General features: G+C 53.4%; 1 protein-coding gene across 1 annotated transcript; it reads left to right on the top strand.

Annotated features, from left to right (window-relative positions):
* The first annotated feature begins 2,647 nt into the window (after positions 1–2,647).
* Positions 2,648–19,566, top strand: LOC115498011 (protein-arginine deiminase type-2). The gene is made up of 16 exons (XM_030289340.4): positions 2,648–2,976; positions 5,083–5,269; positions 5,909–5,978; positions 6,130–6,191; positions 6,268–6,385; positions 6,891–7,016; positions 10,414–10,592; positions 10,778–10,881; positions 10,965–11,076; positions 11,149–11,256; positions 14,304–14,455; positions 15,013–15,157; positions 15,913–16,006; positions 17,424–17,509; positions 17,625–17,753; positions 18,583–19,566. Exons 1-16 carry the CDS (start codon positions 2,870–2,872, stop codon positions 18,814–18,816), a joined length of 2,013 nt encoding a protein of 670 aa, XP_030145200.4. The 5' UTR covers positions 2,648–2,869; the 3' UTR covers positions 18,817–19,566.
* The last annotated feature ends 1,316 nt before the right edge of the window (positions 19,567–20,882 follow it).

Raw genomic sequence — 20,882 nt, 5'->3', positions numbered from 1 at the left:
TTTAGGTTTCTTTAGGTTTCCTTTAGGTTTCCTTCAGGTTTCTTTAGGTTTCCTTCAGGTTTTTTTAGGGTTTCATTAGGTTTTCTTATGGCCGCAGCACCCCAGGCAGGCAGGGAGGACTCCCTCCCTGCCCCATTGATCCTCCCTCCCTGCCCCACAGATCTTCCACCCTGCCCCACACATCTCCCACTCTAACCCACAGATCTCCCTCCCTGCCCCACAGATCTTCCACCTTGCCGCACACACACCCCTCCCTGCCCCATTGATCCTCCCGCCCTGCCCCACAGATCTTCCACCTTGCACCACTGATCCTCCCTTCCCTGCCCCATTGATCCTCCCACTCTCCCCCACTGATCCTCCCTCCCTGCCCCATTGATCCTCCCTCCCTGCCCCACACATCTCCCTCCCTGCCCCACACATCTCCTGCTCTAACTCGCAGATCTCCCGCTCTGCCCCACAGATATCCCACCTTGCTCCACAGATCTCCCTCCCTGCCCCATTGATCCTCCCACCCTGCCCCACACATCTCCCGCCCTGCCCCATTGATCCTCCCACCCTGCCCCATTGATCCTCCCTCCCTGCCCCATTGATCCTCCCTCCCTGCCCCACACATCCCCCGCCCTGCCCTATTGATCCTCCCTCCCTGCCCCATTGATTCCCCCGCCCTGCCCCATTGATCCTCCCACTCTGCCCCACAAATATCCCACCCTGCCCCATCGATCCTCCCTCTCTGCCCCACACATCTCCCGCTGTAACCCACAGATCTCCCACCCTGCCCCACAGATATCCCACCCTGCCCCACTGATCCTCCCGCCCTGCCTGCCCCATTGATCCTCCCACCCTGCCCCATTGATCCTCCCACCCTGCCCCATTGATCCTCCCTCCCTGCCCCATTGATCCTCCCACTCTGCCCCATTGATCCTCCCTCCCTACCCCACGCCTCCCTCCCTGCCCCACACATCTCCCGCCCTGCCCCATTGATCCTCCCACTCTCCCCCATTGATCCTCCCGCCCTGCCCCACACATCTCCCTCCCTGCCCCACACATCTCCCGCCCGGCCCCAGCACGGGAGGTTCGGGCGGAGCAGCTCCGGTCCGGTCTGGGCGCTAAAATCCTCCGGGAATCTTTGGAGCGGCGCGGATTCACCGGGAAACCGCGGGACAGCTCCGGGGATGAACCGGGATCCCTCCTAGTCCCGGCACAGCCGCGGGACAGATCCATGGAAAAACCGAATTCCAATTAAATTATCCCAATTCCAGTGGAAACGATCCCGATTAATTTCAATTCCCTACTTTCCCAGCCCGGAACGTCCCACTCCTGGCCCGGATGCTCATCCAGGATAGTCCAGAATATCCCCGAATATTTGGGTTTTAAATCCCACCACATTCCCATCTCGTTTCATGGGGGGATTCCAGGAGGAGGATGATCCATAAAAAGTGCAGGAATATTCATCCCCCAGCCCTTCCAACCCCTCCATTCCAATGGAAATTATTGTTCCTAGTTCCAGGGGAAATGATCCCGATTTAAGTAAGATTCCCTGAACATCCCAGCTCCTAGCCTGGGATATTCCTCAGCACAATCCCGGGAATATTTGGGCTGGAAGGGCTTTAAATCCCATCCCATTGCCCGTTTTTCCACGGGGGAACGGCAGCGTGGAGATGATCCCTGTGCATCCCAGGGACTCCATCGCCACGGAGGGAAGCCGGGGCTGGAAAAGGGAAGCCCGAGAGGGATGGAAAGAAGGAACATCCACCTGAGCTCTGCTGCTGCTCGCTAATTGCTTGTGGCTTCCAGAATCTGGGGCAGCAGTTTGGGCTGGAAAATGAATATTTAGCTGGGTGGTAATAAACGATGCAAACCCCGCGTGGGCGGGAACCGCTCCTGACGCGCTCCGGAGCGGCCCGGGGGGACAAAACCAGCTCCGAGCTGCCTTCAGCAGCCACTGCTGCCCAGCTTCCCTTTGAAAATAAGCAGGGAGCAAAAAAGGAGAGTTCTGCTCTTGCCTCGGGGCCGGGAAAGCGGCGGCAGGCAGGGATTTTCCCTAGAAAGAAGGAGAGAGTGAAACGCACCCCAGGGATGCTGCCAGGTCCCAAAACGCTGCAAATCCGCATTGGGGGTGCCAGGCTGGGGTCAGGGGGTGAGGAAGGAGCGGGAGCTGGGGACAGCTGGGGGAGCTCCTTGCCCAGGGCTGGGGCCAGCTGCCCTCCCTCCCTTGCTGTCCATCCCTCGCTGTCCGTCTTTGTCCATCCCTGCCCTCCCACCGTGTCCATCCCTCCCTCCCTCCATGTCCATCTCTGTCCATCCCATCTCTGTCCATCCCATCTCTGTCCATCCTTGTCCATCCCACCCTGTCCATCTCTGTCCATCCCTCCCTGTCCATCCCTGTCCATCTATCCCTGTCCATCCATCCCTGTCCCTCCCTGTCCAGCCCTCCCTGTCCATCTCTCCCTGACCATCCCTGTCCATCCCACCCTGTCCATCTCTGTCCATCCCTCCCTGTCCATCCCTCCTTCTCCATCCCACTCTGTCCATCTCTCCCTGACCATCCCTGTCCCTCCCTCCATGTCCATCTCTGTCCATCCCTCTCTGTCCATCCCTGTCCGTCCATCCCTGTCCCTCCCTGCCCATCCCTCCCTGTCCCCCGCTGTCCCCCGCTGTCCCCCCTGTCCCTGCCTCCCCCGGATCACGTTCCGAGCTCTCACAGGTCCAGCCCAGCCGCCCCCTCAGTCCCATCGCCATCCCAGCCCCGTGAGCCCCGCCGGGAGGAGGAGGAGGAGGGCGGCCGGGCCGGGGGAAGGAGCAGCGGCGGCGGCGGCGAGGGCTCGGCGGGGCAGCTCCGGGGCAGCTCCCGGGGCCGGTGCCGGTGCCCATGGCCGGGGAGATGCCGGGCGAGCCCCGCACGCTGCGGCTGCAGCACGGCAACCGCATCGAGGCCCTGTGCGTGCTGGGCGGCCACGTCCGCGCCGACGTCTTCGGGTGAGAGGGACCCCAAAACTTCCCTTTCTCCTGCTCCTCTTCCACCTTCCCCCCTGCTTTTCCTTCCCTCATTTCTCCTCCTGCTTTCCCAAACCCCACGGCTGCTGGGCAGCCACGTCCATGCAGATGTCCATGGGCGAGAGGGACCCCCACAAAACCTCCTTTCCTCCTGCTCCACCTTTCTGCTCACCTTTCAACCCTGTTTTGCCCTCTGGGAATGCCTGCTCCTCGTTTTTCCTTCTGCAAATCCCTGCTCCTCATTTCCCTTCCTACAAATCCCTGCTCCTGCTTTTCCTCCTGTTTTCCCAAACCCCACAGCTGCTGGGCAGCCACATCCACATTGATGTCCATGGGTGAGAGGGACCCCCACAAAACCTCCTTTCCTCCTCCTGCTCCACCTTTCTGCTCACCTTTCAACCCTGTTTTGCCCTCTGGGGAGGGCAAGAACCCATAAATAATAACCTAGAAAGGCAGGGAATTTCGGGAAAAGGAGCCAGGAGAGGGGAAGAGCAAGGGCACATCGGACTGGGAGCAGGGCAGCACTGACAGCTTCGGGACTGGATAAAATCCCCCCAAAAATGAGAGTTTTTCACAGAAAACCCTCGTTTTTCCTTCTGCAAATCCCTGCTCCTCATTTCCCTTCCTATAAATCCCTGCTCCTGCTTTTCCTCCTGTTTTCCCAAACCCCACAGCTGCTGGGCAGCCACATCCACGCTGATGTCCGTAGGTGAGAGAGACCCTTAAAATTTCCTTTCATCCTTGTTTTCCCTCTGTTTATCCCTCTGGGAATCCCTGCTCCTCCTTTTTCTTCCTGCTTTCCCAAACCCCACAGCTGCTGGGCAGCTACACTGATGTCCACAGATGAGTGAGACCCCCCAAAACTTCTCTTCCTCCTCACCTTTCCCTCCTGTTTATCCCTCTGGGAATCCCCAGTCTTCTTTTTTCCCTCTGCCTTCCCAAACCCCACAGCCCCGACACCGTTTTGATGCAATTTGTGGGCAAAACCCTCCCGGGCTTTTTGAGCTGCAGGAATCCCTGGAAAGCTTTGGACATCCCAAAGCTGTATTTACCCCAGCCCACAGCAGCTCTGACCCGCTGGGCTCAGCAGATCCAGGGGCGCCTCGGGGAGGTGAGGAGGGCAGAGGGATGAGCAGGAAGGGAAGAACACAAAATCTCTTGACCAAAACCTTGGGAAAAGTGGGAAATCCCCACAGCGCCAACCCCACTTCCCCTAAAACAAACCCAACGCTGAACTTTGGGATAATCGTTCCCCTTAAGGGAAAAAGAAGGTGAAAAGCTCATTCCAGGCTGGATTCTGGTCGGTGCTGCTGTTGCAAATCCCAGCCTTGATATTCAAGCCAAGCAGCGCAGCTCCAGCTCCCCTGGCACCTCTCCAGGCCAAATCCCTTCCCAGCGGGATCCCCAGATCCAAGGAACCAGGAAACCAAACCAGTTTTTCCATGTGTAATTAAAAGCAATTGAAGGATTTAAGGAACACCCAGGCGGGCGCAAAGGAGCGCTCGGATTTCCTCCCCCCTCGCCAAGGGTGCGGGTTTGGTGGGACCGGCGGCATCCGAGAAACCCGATCAACGCGAGGTCTCGGGTGTCAGGGCAAAGAACCCATAAATAATAACCTAGAAAGGCAGGGAATTTCGGGAAAAGGAGCCAGGAGAGGGGAAGAGCAAGGGCACATCAGACTGGGAGCAGGGCAGCACTGACAGCTTTGGGACTGGATAAAATCCCCCCAAAAATGAGAGTTTTCCGTGGAAAACCATCTCGGGGGGATGGCCACAGTGTGTTGGGGAGTTTATAAACCATGCTGGAAAATAAACAGGGATTTCTCCAAAGAAGTGCAAGCCCGGGTTATTTGGGATTATTGCAAATCCTTACCCACAGCGATGGCTGCAAACACTCACGGGGCTAAGCCGGGCCTAAACCCGGGGTAATTCCAGTTCCCAGGCAGGAGCAGGGCAGGAAGGTGCCAGCGGTCAGCGTGGACACGCCGGTGTGTCCAGTCTTGGCCGTGCTCGGGGCAGTGGCGCGAATCCCAGCGGGAACACCGCGCTGGGCCTGCACATCCCTGAGAATTCCGGGTGTTTCTGGCAGGGCGGCCCCCGCCGGGGCCGTGGCGTTCGGCGTGAAGCACACGGAGGGGGTCAGCGTGGACGTGCTGTTCCGCGGCCGCGCCGAGCCCGAGCCCGTGTCCGGCGCTGGCGCGCGGTGGCCGCTGGACGAGGGGACGGTGCTGAGGTTCAGCATGAGCCGCGCCAGCTCCGAGGTCAACGACAACAAGGTGAGCAGCAGGATCCCGGGAGCGGGACTGTTGTTGGTTGGGGGTTATTTGTGAGTTATGGACGGGATGGGATTGTTGTGGTATGCGTTTTGAGTTGTTTATTTTTTAGTCTCATCGTATGGTGACGACAATGGGAAGATGTTAGTAGCTCACATCCAGGCAACAGACTAAGAACTTAATGTTACAACTTACTTTATAAACTTTATGACCAGGCACACAAAGCAAAAGCACATTGACAGTAGTTCTATCTAATCACTATAAGCACACGTACCTTTGGTTAAAACAATGCTTGCTTATTTTGAATATAAAACTTGCTTGTAAGCCTCAAGGTACAACGCACAGAGCTCCATTATTAAACTTAGACTTTCCTAATATCTCACCAGATACACTTTTCTGCAACTTAGGAATTTATTCTACCTAAGCGTTAATACACAGACCATTGTTCTATTTGTCCTTTCTTCTCGTACACTTTTTTTGCTGACAAATCTTATAGCTACTGCTTAGCTTTAACCACCACCCTGCTGTCTCTGAGGCCTGCCCCTCGCAATGTGCCCCAAACCCTCTGACTTTAAAGAATCCCATACGGGACCTCCGCGGAGGGGGAATGTCCCGCCCCAACGTGGGGTTTGGGGTTTGCAGGTCACCGTCAGCTTCTACGCAGAGGGAGGGAAGCCCATCAACCAAGCCGGGGTGTTCCTCACTGGCGTTGGTGAGTCTGGAGCTCCTGGAATTTGTCCCTCTCCCCTGGTGCTGGGAGCAGGGGCAGGGATGGGGATGGCAGAGCCAGATCTGCTGGTTCTGGGGGTTTGGCACCCGACCCCCTCACCGTGCCCAGGGGTGAGGTGGCTCTGTCCCCACAGGGATCTCTCTGGACGTGGACGCGGATCGGGATGGAGTGGTGGAAAAGAACAGCCCCAACAAGGTACCCGGCCTTCCCCACCCAGAAAATCCACGGGCTCGGTGAGTCCTGAGCCCGCTGAACCCCAGGGGTGCTTTAGGCGAGCTGGGCCTGGGGACCGGAGGGACACGGGGCCATCCTGCTGGTCAGCTGTGACAAGGAGTTCCCCTTCATCCCGCCCTCCGACTGCGACAGCGAGCCGGTGTTCAGCAGGGAAGGTAACGGCTCCCCAAACCCCCTGTCCCCAAAATCCCCATTGTCCCCTCTCTGTGACCTTCCCGGAGAGGGACCAAGCCCAGGACCAGCCCAGGACCAGCCCAGGACCAGCCCAGGACCCAGCTGCTCCCCACCAGCTGCTGAGCCAGCTTCCCACGTGGCGATTTCTGTGGAATTAACGCCGTGCCAACCCACTGGAGTCCGGGGAAGGGCTGAGGTTCCAGGGCGGGCGCAGCACGGGCCGGGGATGCTCCGCGCAGGTGAGAGGAGCGCGGGGCGAGGCGCGAGGCCGGCAGCCAGGAATCCACCCACGCGTTCCTGGAAAACCCAACCCACGCGGAGCCGGTCCCGTGACACTCCGAGGGCACGGCGGGCAGGGAGAAGGGACGGGAAAAGGGCATTTGGGTGACAGCCCACGAGGTGCCAGCTCTGGTTTTCCAGGGTGCCCAGGCTGGTGGAGAGGGAGGAGCGGGTGTCTCGGGTCTGATTTGCTTTTTTTGCCCCCAGATTTGCTGGACATGGCTCAGATGGTGCTGAGGACAGAGGGGCCCCAGCGCCTGCCCCGGGGCTACGAAATCATCCTCTCCATTTCTGTCAGTGACGCTGACAAAGTTGGGGTCTTCCATGTGCAGAGTAAGGCCTTCCTCACCTCCTGCTCTGCCTCTTCCTCCTCTCCCCCTTCCTCCTCTTCCCCTTCCTTCTCTCCCCTTTCCTTTTCTGCCCCATCTTCCTTTTCTCCTTTTCTCCTTTTCTCCTTTTCTCTTTTTCTCCTTTTCTCCTTTTCTCTTTTTCTCCTTTTCTCCTTTTCTCCTTTTCTCCTTTTCTCCTTTTCTCCTTTTCTCCTTTTCTCCTTTTCTCCTTTTCTCCTTTTCTCCTTTTCTCCTTTTCTCCTCTTCCTCTTCCTTCCTTTCCTCCTCTTCCTCTCCTCCTTTTCCCCTCCTTCCTCTCCCCCTTCCTCTTCCTCCCTGATGATTTTGAGGTCCCCACAAGCCCTTTCCTTCCCATTGCTGATGTTGTCCTCTCCGTGCTCCTCAGACCATGCCCCCAGTGCTCCTTCCCCATTTCCCCCCCATTTCCCCCCCATTTCCCCCCCATTTTTCCCCCATTTCCCCTCAATTTTCCCCATTTTCCCCCATTTTCCCCCATTTTCCCCAATTTCCCCGATTTCCCACCATTTCCCCCCATTTCCCCCCCCATTCTCCCCATTTCCCCCCATTTCCCCCCATCCCCCCCATTTCCCCCCATTTCCCCCTATTTTCCCACATTTCCCCCTATTCCCCCCCCATTCCCCCATTTCCCCCCCATTTCCCCCCCGCCATTTTCCCACATTTCCCCCCATTTCTCCCCCATTTTCACCCCATTTCCCCCCCATTTTCCCCCCATTTTCCCCCTATTTCCCCCCATTTCCCCCCATTTCCCCCCATTTTCACCCCATTTCCCCCCATTTTCCCCCCATTTTCCCACATTTCCCCCCATTTCTCCCACATTTCCCTGAATTTCCCTCCCCATTTCCCCCCCCCCATTTCCCCCCATTTCCCCCATTTTTCCCCCTTCCCCCCATTTACCTCCCCATTCCCCCCCATTTCCCCCCCATTTTCCCACATTTCCCCCCATTTCTCCCCCATTGTCACCCCATTTTTTCCCCCATTTCCCCTCATTTTTCCTTCTTTTCCATCCCGTGGAAAACTCTGGGGACGGACAAGCAGAGGGAGACACAAAGCCATGCAGCAAAGGGGTGGCAGCCCGGTGTGGTTTTAAAAAAAGGAGGATTTAAATACAAATAACTTTTTTTTTGACTTCCTGAGAACCGAAATCTTCAGCTGCAGGAACTGGGAAGTGAAAATGGTGCCAGAGAATGCTTTCACCAAGAGAATGGTGAATGCTTTTGGCTCATTTTCCTCCCACTGGGTGAGTTCAGCTCCATCTCCCGGCTCCAGGAGAGCCCAGGGATGTGAGGCTATCCCTGCCCAGAGCTGCTGGCTCTGTTTTGGGGTAAAAAGAGGGAGAATAAATCTCAGGAAGTGCTGGGACACAGAGCCCACTGCTGCAAACTTCTTGTGGTTTGGGTTTCTTTCTGTTTTCCTGTTTTTAAATTATTTGTCTTTCTGGTTCCTGCTTCCCCAGTGTTTCTTACTCCTGGTGGGGTAAACAAAGAGGGGGTAAAGGGATGAATTGGGATGTTTCTTCAGAAAATGGCATAATTTCTATTAAAAATAAGGATAAATAGAGAGAAAAATAGGGATGTTTTCAGAAAATGGAATAGTTCCAGCTGCCAGCAGGGCTGGGGTGTTAAACCGGGGGTCACTCAGCTGCTTTCTCCACACTGGCAGCACACTCCAGAGCACACCCCCTCCTCATTCCTCACTGTGGCACCAGGATTTATTTTCTGGGAATGAAATCCCTCACCCAGCCAGGAATGTGTTGTGGAGGAGCTCGGGCTCGTCCCTCCGTGCAGGGGGAGCTTGGGACATTGTCCTCCTGTGGAGGAGCAGAAACTCCATGAAAACACTTCCCAAGGCTGCTCCAGCTGAGGAAAGGCTGAGACATTTTCCCTCATCCCTCTTGTCCATGACAAAATTCCAAACCCCTCAAATCCTGCTTCAGGGTGCCTGTCACAGCTGGATCTCCTCTGAGATCTGGGGGATCTGATCCCCCAGAAATGCACCCCAAAAACGCACGGGGAGCCTCAGGAGAAGCTGTGATCTCTCTTCCCCAGCCTCTCCAAACAGTCTCGGTTTAAAAAGGGAATTTTTGCGGGGAAGCACGCCCAGGTCTCCCTGCTCACTTTTTGACCTGTATTTTTGGGTTATCCCCATGGAAACCCAACACAGCGGGAGCAGGGGAGCTCCTTGCCAGAGGAAACAGGAGGGAATCCCGAGGAGAAAGGAGGGAATCCCAAGGAAACAGGCAGGAATCCTGAGGAAACAGGTGGGAATCCCAAGGAAACAGATGCAAATCCTGAAGAAAGAGAGAGAAATCCTGAGGAAACAGGCGAGAATATCCTGAAGAAAGAGGTGGGAATCCCAAGGAAAGAGGTGGGAATCCTGAGGAAACAGGTGGGAATCCCAAGGAAAGAGATGGGAATCCCAAGGAAAGAGATGGGAATCCCAAGGAAAGAGGTGGGAATCCCAAGGAAAGATGCAGGAATCCTGATGAAAGAAGTGGGAATCCCAAGGAAAGAGGCAAGAATCCCCAGGAAACAGGCAGGAATCCTGAGGAAACAACTATTAGGAAACGTCAAACAGATTCCCTCAACAAAACAATCAAATTGATACTAAAGTTCTTGGGTTCTTTGCCAGGGTCTCGAGTCATCTGGGGCAGCCAGAGGGATGCTCTGGACTCTGACAAGGAAACAGGCGGGAATCCCGAGGAAACAGGCGGGAATCCCGAGGAAACAGGCAGGAATGCCAAGGAAACAGGCAGGAATCCCAAGGAAACAGGCGGGAATCCTGAGGAAACAGGCGGGAATCCCAAGGAAACAGGCGGGAATCCCAAGGAAACAGGCGGGAATCCCGAGGAAACAGGCGGGAATCCCGAGGAAACAGGCGGGAATCCTGAGGAAACAGGCAGGAATCCTGAGGAAACAGGTGGGAATCCCAAGGAAACAGGCGGGAATCCTGAGGAAACAGGCGGGAATCCTGAGGAAACAGACGGGAATCCTGAGGAAACAGGCGGGAATCCTGAGGGAACAGGCGGGAATCCCAAGGAAACAGGCAGGAATCCCGAGGAAACAAGCAGGAATCCTGAGGAAACAGGCAGGAATCCCAAGGAAACAGGCGGGAATCCCAAGGAAACAGGTGGGAATCCTGAGGAAACAGGTGGGAATCCCGAGGAAACAGGCAGGAATCCCGAGGAAACAAGCAGGAATCCTGAGGAAACAGGCGGGAATCCCGAGGAAACAGGCAGGAATCCTGAGGAAACAGGCGGGAATCCCAAAGAAACAGGCAGGAATCCCGAGGAAATAAGCAGGAATCCCGATGAAACAGGAATCCCGATAAACGTGGCTTTCCCGTTTTCCCGTTCCCGGCAGATCCGTTCTTCGGGCAGCGCTACGTGCAGGTGCTGGGCCGCAGGAAGCTGTTCCACGCCGTGCCCTACCCCGGCGGGGCCGCCGAGCTCCACTTCTTCGTGGAAGGGCTGCGCTTCCCCGATGAGACCTTCTCCGGGCTGGTGTCCATCCACGTCAGCCTCCTGGAGCCGCTGGCCGAGGTCGGGAACGCCCGGGAATTCCAGGAACTGCCGGGGACGGGGAGATGGGAGGCTGCACCCAGCAGATCGGGATGGTGCCAGAGCGGAGAGCGATCCCATTACCTGATCCCAAAAATGGCCTCAGGGGAAGGTGTCTGGGGGGAGTGGTGCGGGGAACGTCCCTGATTTCTGCTTGGCTCCCTCAGGGCATCCCCCACTCGCCGATCTTCACCGACACCGTGGTGTTCCGGGTGGCGCCGTGGATCATGACCCCCAACACCCTGGCCCCGGTCAACCTCTTGGTGTGCAGGTACAGGTGGTGCTTCCCCAGCCCTGGGGCTGGGCTGGAAATGGAATTTCCATCCTTTCCACCCTCTCCTTCCTTTCCTCCAGCATGAAGGACAACTACCTGTTCACCAAGGAGATCCAGAGCCTGGTGGCCAAGGCCGGCTGCAAACTGAAGGTTTGCTTCGGCTACATCAACCGTGGGGACCGCTGGATGCAGGTAGGGGGGCTCCAAAAACCGGGAAAACCCTTCCCTGCCGGTGCCCCAGGTGGGATTTCCTCCCTTCCTCAGGATGAGATCGAGCTTGGCTACACCCAGGCTCCCCACAAGAGCTTCCCGGTGGTGCTGGACTCCCCTCGGGAGAGAGGGATGGAGCAACTCCCCGTCAAGGAGCTGCTGGTGAGAGAAGGTTCCGAGTCACGCCCAGCCCACGTTCCCGTTTCCCAAATCCTCCTTGCCCTCGGCTCCGTGCATGGGATTATTGCCTGGGAAATGAGAGCAGAGCGGCTCCGCGTGGAGATTCCCTCCCACCCTCATCCCTCATCCAGCCTCACCCAACCCCGGCCCTCCGGGAGCCCTCTGACCAGGGGGACAGGAGGAGATGGCGTCCCTGGGAGTGAAAGGCTCCAGCCGAGCTCTGGGATGGGATTTCTGCCCCTCCAGCATCCCAGGATGGAGGCTGCTTCTTCCTTTCCTCCTCTTTGCCTGGGAATATCCGGCAGCTTCCGAGTGGGAGAGGGAAGAGAAGCAGCAGAGGGTCGGTTTAGCTCCTCGGAGGAGAACGTGATGCAGCCAGCACCTAGAACATCCCCATGGGCTCCTTGGCTGAGGAAAAGGGCAAGGACAAGCCTGAGATGGGGTGTTTTGGGAAAGCCCAGCATGGGGAAAAAGCTGGATTGGGCGATTCCTTGGAAATTCCCCCACGGGAGAAGGGCAGGACACCCCAGGCAGCCACGGAGTCACTGTCCTCAACTCCCAGCCGGGCACTGGAGCAGCACCAGCCCTGGCAGGAATGGGAGATGAGGACAAATCCCACTTTTGTCCCTTTGGGGAAGGCTGGGGGCTTTGGGAGGGCTGAAATCCATCATTTCTCATGCCTGGCGTGGGAACATCCAGTCCCAGATTCATCCAGCGAATCCGCCGGGCGGCTGTGCGGATCTGCCCTCTTTAGGAATTGCTCTGCCGCGTATTTAGGGCAGGAATCTCAGCCTTGGGAGCTGCTAAGGCATTATCCTCCAATTTCTGCTTTGAAGCCTGTCCTAATCCCCAGCCCGACCTTTCCAATCTCATTTTCCAGCTAGGAATACTTAGCCCGACACCCCGGGCACGGGTCAAGCCCTGAGCCCCTGGAAGCCCATGCCAGGGAAAAAGGAGACGGGAGGGAATTATCCCCTCAAAATCAGTGTGGAACTGATAGGACTTGGATGTGACCCGCAAACCTGGGATGAACCAGAGCCCTGACAGTTGAAACCAGGCGGGCTCCGTGGTTTTATTAAACTGAAATTAGTCAGGAGCAGGTGGTTGGTGCTCAGGCCCTCCTTCAGCACCCAGAGAAAAACGGATCTGATCCCGGCCATCCCCCAGAAATGCACCCCAAAAACGCATGGGGAACCTCAGGAGAAGCTGTGCTCCCTCTTCCCCAGCATCTCCAAACAGCCCCGGTTTAAAAAGGGAATTTCTGGGTGGAAGCACTCCCAGGTCTCCCTGCTCACTCCCGACCTGTATATTTGGGTTGTCCCCATGGAAACCCAGCCCTGATAAGTGACTGGGATTTAACTCAAACCTCTCAGACACCTGATCTCATCCCAGGGGATGCTGTGCGCTCTGGGCCTGCCTCAACTCCAACCAGAGAGCAGGGAAAGTGGGAATTTGGGCCCATCCCTGCCGCTTTTGCCCTGTTTTTAACGCTTCCTCGGGCTATGGCACACAGAGCCGAGCGCTAATTACCCCTGCACACACAGCTCCTCCAATCCCAGATATGGTAAATTCTGGAAATCAGGCCTTAAGTAGGATTTAAGTGCCATGCAGCCCTTGGGATGGCTCTTAGCCCAGGGCAGAGTCACCCTCAGGGGCTGGAGTTCCCAGAGCCAACCAGGAACTTGTCTCAGGGCTGTCTAATTAGCTTAATGTGGACACTTAAACCTTGGCTGGGGAGAACAGGGGAAATCTGGTCCTGCTTAATGTGGATACTTAAACCTTGGCTGTGTGATGAGAGGAGGTCTTGTCCTGATTATTGTGAACAATTAAATCATGGCTTAATGTGGATACTTAAACCTTGGCTGGGGAGAACAGGGGAGATCTGGTCCTGCTTAATGTGGACACTTAAATCAGAGCTTAATGTGGATATTTAAACCTTGGCTGGGGAGAACAGGGGAGATCTGGTCCTGCTTAATGTGGGCATTTAAACCTTGGCTTAATGTGGACACTTAAATCATGGCTTAATGTGGATACTTAAACCTTGGCTGTGGGATAAGGAGGAGATCTGGTCCTGCTTAATGTGGACACTTAAATCATGGCTTAATGTGGATACTTAAACCTTGGCTGTGGGATAAGGAAGAGATCTGGTCCTGCTTAATGTGGGCATTTAAACCTTGGCTTAATGTGGATACTTAAACTTTGGCTGTGGGATGAGAGGAGATCTGGTCCTGCTTATTGTGGGCATTTAAACCTTGGCTGGGGAGAACAGGGGAGATCTGGTCCTGTTTATTGTGGACATTTAAACCTTGGCTTAGCATAGATACTTAAACCTTGGCTGTGGGATAATGGGGAGATCTGGTCCTGCTTAATGTGGGCATTTAAACCTTGGCTTAATGTGGACACTTAAACCTTGGCTTAATGTGGGTACTTAAACCTTGGCTGTGGGATAATGGGGAGATCTGGTCCTGCTTATTGTGGGCATTTAAACCTTGGCTTAATGTGGACACTTAAATCATGGCTTAATGTGGATACTTAAACCTTGGCTGTGGGGTGAGAGGAGATCTGGTCCTGTTTATTGTAGGCATTTAAACCTTGGCTTAATGTGGACACTTTAACTTTGGCTTAATGTGGACACTTAAACCTTGGCTTAATGTGGACACTTAAACCTTGGCTGGGGAGAACAGGGGAGATCTGGTCCTGCTTAATGTGGGCATTTAAACCTTGGCTTAATGTGGATATTTAAACCTTGGCTGTGGGATAATGAGGAGATCTGGTCCTGCTTAATGTGGACATTTAAACCTTGGCTTAGCATGGACACTGGAACCTTGGCTGTGGGATGAGAGGAGATCTGGCCCCAGCTCCAGGCCTGGGCTCTGCTCCCAGGTTGTCCTGATTATTCCTGCACCTCCACGACCCTGTCCCCTTTCCTGTCCCCTTTCCTGTCCCCTCGCTGTCACTGTCCTCGCCCACCCTGCAGGAGGATAACACCACGGCAGCAGTGGGGGCTCAGGGCATTTCCTCTTTCCCAGGGCCCCGATTTCGGCTACGTGCACAAGGAGCCGCTCTTCGAGGCCGCAGCCAGCCTGGACTCCTTCGGGAACGTGGAGGTCAGCCCGCCCGTGTCCGTGGCTGGCAAGGAGTATCCCTTGGGAAGGATCCTCATCGGCAGCAGCTTCCCTGCGTAAGAAAGGGGAGAACACAGATTTGGGAAAAACATGGATCTGGGAGCAGAGCCTCAAAAAACGCCCTGAAATACCACCAAAATCGGGGTAATTCGGTCAATCGGACACTGCCTGAGCAGTTCCTCCACCTCAGAGGCAATTTATATCTGAGGGTCCAGGCAGATGTTGATGGGAATTTTCCCCCAGTCTGAGTGTCCAGGCAGATGTTGATGGGAATATCCCACCAGTCCAAACGTCCAGGCAGATGTTGATGGGAATTTTCCCCCAGTGTGAGTGTCCAGGCAGATGTTGATGAGAATTTTCCCACAATCTGAGTATCCAGGCAGATGTTGATGGGAATTTTCCCCCAATCTGAGTATCCAGGCAGATGTTGATGGGAATTTTCCCCCAATCTGAGTATCCAGGCAGATGTTGATGGGAATATCCCCCCAATCTGAGTGTCCAGGCAGATGTTGATGGGAATACCCACCCAGTCTGAGTGTCCAGGCAGATGTTGACAGGAATTTTTCCCTCAGTCCAAGTGTCTGGGTGGATGCTGATGGGAATTCTCCCCCAGATCCGCAGGCCGCAGGATGACCAGGCTGGTGAGGGATTTCCTCTACGCCCAGCGCGTCCAGGCCCCCGTGGAGCTCTACTCCGACTGGCTGGCCATGGGCAACGTCAACGAGTTTGTCACCTTTGTCCCCTCCTCTGACAAAAAGGTACTCCCGGATCCTTCGTGTTGCCCCACGGTTCCTCCTCCGGGACACCGATCCCGCTGGGAAAACCCTGGAGCTCGTTCCTTTGGCACTCCCAGACAGTGTTTGCTTGGGTTTCATTCCCCACCAAAAAATGAGGGATCTGAGCACAAAAAAAAAAAAAAAGGGGATTTGCTGAGCTATTAATGAACGCAAATAGAAGGGGAAAAGTGCCTGTGAAGGTATCCAAGAAATTCCAGCCTTAAGATTCCTGGGGGTTTGCAGTGGCTCAGCATCTCCCAGAGGTTTGCAGAGCGTTTCTTTTCCTGGTTCTGACATGGATTTTTCCCTCAGGGAAACCGAGCCTTGACCAGGATGGTTCAAAAAAACAAAAGGAATATTTATGCCCACATGTTTTCAGATCATTTCTCTTCCCTCTGTCATGGTTTTCCCTGCTTCTGACATGGATTTTTCCCTCTGGGAAACCAAACCTTGACCGGGGTGGCTCAAAAAGAAAGGCATATTTATGCCTACATGTTCTCAGATCATTTCTCTTCACTCTATCATGGCTTTGGCTGCTTCTCACATAAATTTTTTCCCTTGAGGAAACCGAGCCTTGACCTGGATGGCTCAAAAAATGAATATTTAGGCCCATGGGTTAAACGAAGCACTAGATAGCAGCAAAGACTGGTGATTTGAAGAGTTTCAGCTCGGGTTTTGGCAGAAGGGAGTCCCTGGGGCTCTGCAGGGCTGCAGCTGAGCCGGCCGTGTTCCCACAGCGATTCCGGATGCTGCTGGCCAGCCCGGCCGCCTGCTACCGGCTCTTCCGCGAGAAGCAGAAGGAGGGCCAGGGAGAAGCCACCATGTTCAAAGGCAAGGGGACAGCGCTCGGTGGCACAGCCGGGGCCGCGCGGGGACATTTCCCCGCTGGATGTCCTTCAGCGGGATGCCTGCCCGCCGCCCCCGGCCTCCTCCGGCCCTATTTCGGGAAAGCGAGTGGGATGGGAGGGATAAGGGCCTCTGCGTGGAGGGGATGTTTGCTGCCAGGGATGGAGCCTCTGGAAATGCCAGCGGAGCTCCAGCACGGAGCGGGACAACTGGCAGCTCTCATGTCCCCCCAGATTAGCACCAGGTTTTCCTTTCATTGTGGTTTTGATCCGTGGCAGGGTTGGGAGAAGGTCTCCTGTCCAGATTAGAACTGGGTTTTTTCCCGTCCATTGTGGTTTTGATCCGTGGCAGGGTTGGGAGAAGGTCTCCGTATCTCCATGCTGGAGGTCCAGTACAGAGCAGGACAACTGGCAGCTCTCCTGTCTGGATTAAAAATGGTTTTTTCTCTTTCATTGTGGTTTTGATCCGTGGCAGGGTTGGGAGAAGGTCTCCGTATCTCCATGCTGGAGCTCCAGGATGGAGCAGGACAACTGGCAGCTCTCCTGTCCGGATTAGAACTGGGTTTTTTCCCATTCATTGTGGTTTTGATCCATGGCAGGGTTGGGAGAAGGTCTCCATATCTCCAAGGATATGGAGCTCCAGCACGGAGCAGGACAATTGGCAACTCTCCTGTCCGGATTAAAAATGGGTTTTTTCTCTTTCACTGTGGTTTTGATCCGTGGCATGGTTGGGAGACTGTCTCTGTATCTCCAAGGATATGGAGCTCCAGCACAGAGTAGGACAACTGGAAGCTCTCATGTCTCCCTAGATTAGCACCAGGTTTCCCTTTGTGGCAGGGTTGGGAGAAGGTCTCCATATCTCCAAGGATATGGAGCTCCAGCATGGAGCAGGACAATTGGCAGCTCTCCTGTCCGGATTAGAACCGGTTTTTTTCCCATTCATTGTGGTTTTGATCCATGGCAGGGTTGGGAGAAGGTCTCCGTATCTCCATGCTGGAGCTCCAGTACAGAGCAGGACAAGTGGCAGCTCTCCTGTCCAGATTAAAAATGGGATTTTTCTCTTTCATTTTGGTTTTGATCCATGGCATGGTTGGGAGAATGTCTCTGCATCTCCAAGGGTTCCTCTGGCTGTCCCCATACCAGGGGTGACCCCATGGAGGGGGACACTCTGGAGAAATCCACCAGATTCCCCTGGGCAGGAAGATGGATGACAGGACTTTTCCAATGCTCTTTCCAATGGGCAGAGATTTCCTTCCCTCAGCTTCCCAAGCTTTCACCCCAGGCTCAGGGAATTGGAATTTGTGTCTTTTGGGGCTTTTTTTTGGGCTTTTTGGGCTTTCTCCATCTCTATACCCCACCTCAAGCCAGCACTGCTCCATTTTGAGGGCGTTTCACGTGTTTAGGGTACTCGGGGACAGACACCAAGCGCGTCACCATCAACAAGGTGCTCTCCAACGACGTCCTGGCGCAGCAGAACCAGTACGTGCAGGTAATCCCACACCCGGGGTCACACTCCCCATCACAGGGACCACCCCGGCATGGCACAAACCCCACAGGGAGCGGTGGGATTTGGGCCCCTCTCAGCTCTGCTCCGTCCCCTGCAGCGCTGCATCGACTGGAACAGGGATATCCTCAAGAAGGAGCTGGGCTTGCTGGAGGAGGACATCATCGACCTGCCGGCCCTCTTCAAGCTGGACAAACAGGGAAAAGCTGTTCCCTACTTCCCTAACACGGTAAGGGTGGGGTTCCCACCCTAGGGGGGTTCCCACCCTCGGGTCCTCCCCAAAAAACAACTCAGTCAGCCAGGATGAGTCCCCAGAGTTTTCCTGGAAAAATCAAATCAACACAAGTCTAACACAGCTTAGTGGCTTTGGGGTTTTGAGGCAAAACCATTTCAAAGCAGTGAAATTGCAAGGTGAGAGGCATGTTTACCCCAAAGTTTTCCCAAAAAATAAACCCAGCTGTCTGGCAAAAGGAAATATATCCAGGCAGGCATGGATAAGCACAAGTATAACACAGCTTTGGTAGCTTTGTGGTGCTTGCAGTGAAGTTTTTTTAAAAAGTGGTGAAATTGCAAGGGGTGAGGAGTGTTTTAATGATAAAAAAGGGGGAATTCTGTTGGATCTGGAATCCTGAGGGAGGGCAGCTGCAAAAAGAGGTGCTGAGGAGGGTGTAGGAAGGTGATGAGTGTCAGTTCTTTGGTTTCATCCATCCCAACACTACTGGTGTCACCCACAGGTCACCATGATCTGGGCATCCCCAAGTGTGTCATCCATTATGATGCCAGCATCCCCTTGGTGTCACCCCACAGGTCACCATGATCGACCTGGCCAGGGACCTGGACATCCCTAAGCCCTTCAGTGTCACCCATTCTGATGGCACTGTCCCCTGGTGTCACCCTGCAGGTCACCATGATCAATCTGGGCATCCCCAAGCCCTTGACATTCTGATGCCAATGTCCCCCTTGGTGTCACCCCAAAGGTCACCATGATCAATCTGGGCATCCCCAAGCCCTTGGGCACCCCCATTCTGATGCCACTGACCCCTGGTGTCACCCCACAGGTCACCATGATGGTGCTGGCCAAGGACCTGGGCATCCCCAAGCCGTTTGGCCCGGTGGCGGGCGGCGAGTGCTGCCTGGAGCGGCGGATCCGCGCGCTGCTGGAGCCGCTGGGGCTGCGCTGCCTCTTCCTGGAGGACGTGGCCTCGTACCACGGCAGCCTGGGCGAGGTGCGCTGCGGCACCTGCGTCCAGCGCCGGCCCTTCGCCTTCCAGTGGTGGCACTTCGCGCCGTAGCCGGGCCTCCTCTTCCTCCTCTTCCTCCTCCTCTTCCTCCTCTTCATCTGCTTCCTCTTCTTCCTCCTTCTTCTCCCTCCACCTTTGCCCCCAGTGTGTGTTGCTTGTGACTCCCTTAATAAATGAATTTGCAGTGAGGAAAAAGCTGGATAATTAAATAACCTAATAATTAATTATAAATTATTAATTAGTAATTCTGTCAGGAATAACTGGGAGGGAAAGAGAGGGAGCGCTCAGAGGGGTGGGGGAGTTACCAAAATCCTCCAAATTTGTCTCTACCACTGTTTTTGTGGTGTTGGCAAGTCAGGGGTCGCTTTGTTTAAACTCAGCCAGGGTTTGTGTGTGGCTGACAGAGCTCCAGCCTCCACATCAATACAAAATGTTTTCATTTATTTACACATCTTTAACAAAGAAATTAGTGGTCATGGGTTCTAATAATGCTTTTTATTGATTAGCATTCTGTCCACTATTGGTCATTGATTTCTTACTCTTCATGCTAAGCTGGGCCACATTCCTTAGTTCTTTTATCATCCTTTTTTTGTCTTTTTCAGGCCTCAATCTCCTCTGTATCTTCTTCTTACTGTCCTTAAAGGACCATAAATTTGAGATCCCAGATGTCCAACCTTCAGTTCCCTTTGGCTTGATTGAAACTTGTCAGGGTCAGCTTTAACAAACTCAAGGTTTCAGTGATTTAATGATCAAAATGGAAGTAAGAGTCTGTGAAGAAGTTTTAACTTGTGCCAGCTAAAAGTCAGCACTGCTTACAAGTAGTTATCACAATTAATTAAAAACTAATTAGGAAAGTTGTGTCATTTCAGTGAAAAATGCCAATCACTTGTTTTAAAATTTTAAAAGTTTAACAGTAATAAAATAGTTGTAAAAATAGTAGTAAAAATTAGAGCAATAAGAACTTGGACAATCAGAGTTAGAACAATACAGGACAATAAAAAGCAAAGAATTATGGACGTCCAGATGCTCTTGGGTGCTAAGCCACAAAAGCACACCTTGCTAAAAGCAATAGCCTGTTGCATATTCATATATCTTATACATTATTCAATTTTTTTTTTTTTCAAACAAAGGATGTCTTCTGCTTAGTTTCTGCCCCCCTTTCATCTTGTAAATCAATTTCTTGGCTCCTAGAAATCTGGAAGAAGTCTGAACAGTCCCCATACATGGGCAATAATTCTCTGGATTTTGATGTCTTGTTGCTGTTGTCTACATGCAAATAATTTCTTGTTTGTCTTATCCATTCCTCAAGATAGTTACAAAAAGTAACTTACATCACATAGTTTCTATTTTAATATTATGCTATGCCCTAAAAACTATATTTACCACACTATTTAAGAGATTAATACAGCATAACTTCCCAACATTACACATACAGTATTCATTTTAATATATGCAAAAAACCAATCATATAATGTGCATCTCTAACAATTTCCAACAGGGGGGCGTTTTTGTTTGGCTGCTCAGGGAGGTTTGGAGGGTTTTTTATACTCTTTCTAGACTTAACAGGATTCTGGAGGGTCCTCCTGTTTTCCTTTTGTCCTTTTTCACATTTTCATGCACGTTTTTTTCTTGTGGTGCTTCTAAACAGAGGTTTTCCCAGAATACTCTGCTGAAATTCTGTTAGATGGTAACCCCCTCAAGCATCTTGTTCTGGAAATGAATATTTATCTTATCATTCAAAGCATATCTTCTAGGCAGAATAATCCTTCAGAATTACCATCTTTTGAGACTGGAATTCATCTTGTGTATGTTGCTCTTTCCCATCACTTGGTTCCATTAAAAAGGATACTGTATTTTTAGTCCTGAGCACGAATTTATTCTAAATCATATATTACATCCCACCTTAATATCTCTGGGACTCATTGCTCCCCACTGCCCACCATTTGCCCCATTGATATCGGGGCAGGTCCCCTTGAGGGGGTGTGAAAAATGCCAATCACTTAGTTTTTAAAATTTTCAAATTTTAATAATAATAAAATGGTTATAAAAATAGTAATATAATTAGAGTAATAAGGTTTAGAGTTAGGACAATTGCAAGACAATAAAAAGCAAAGAAT

Source organism: Taeniopygia guttata, chromosome 21, assembly GCF_048771995.1.
Source record: "Taeniopygia guttata chromosome 21, bTaeGut7.mat, whole genome shotgun sequence".
Taxonomy (NCBI): Eukaryota; Metazoa; Chordata; class Aves; order Passeriformes; family Estrildidae; genus Taeniopygia; species Taeniopygia guttata.
The sequence above is the reverse complement of the archived record's forward strand: the minus strand, read 5'-3'. Positions and strand labels throughout refer to the sequence as shown.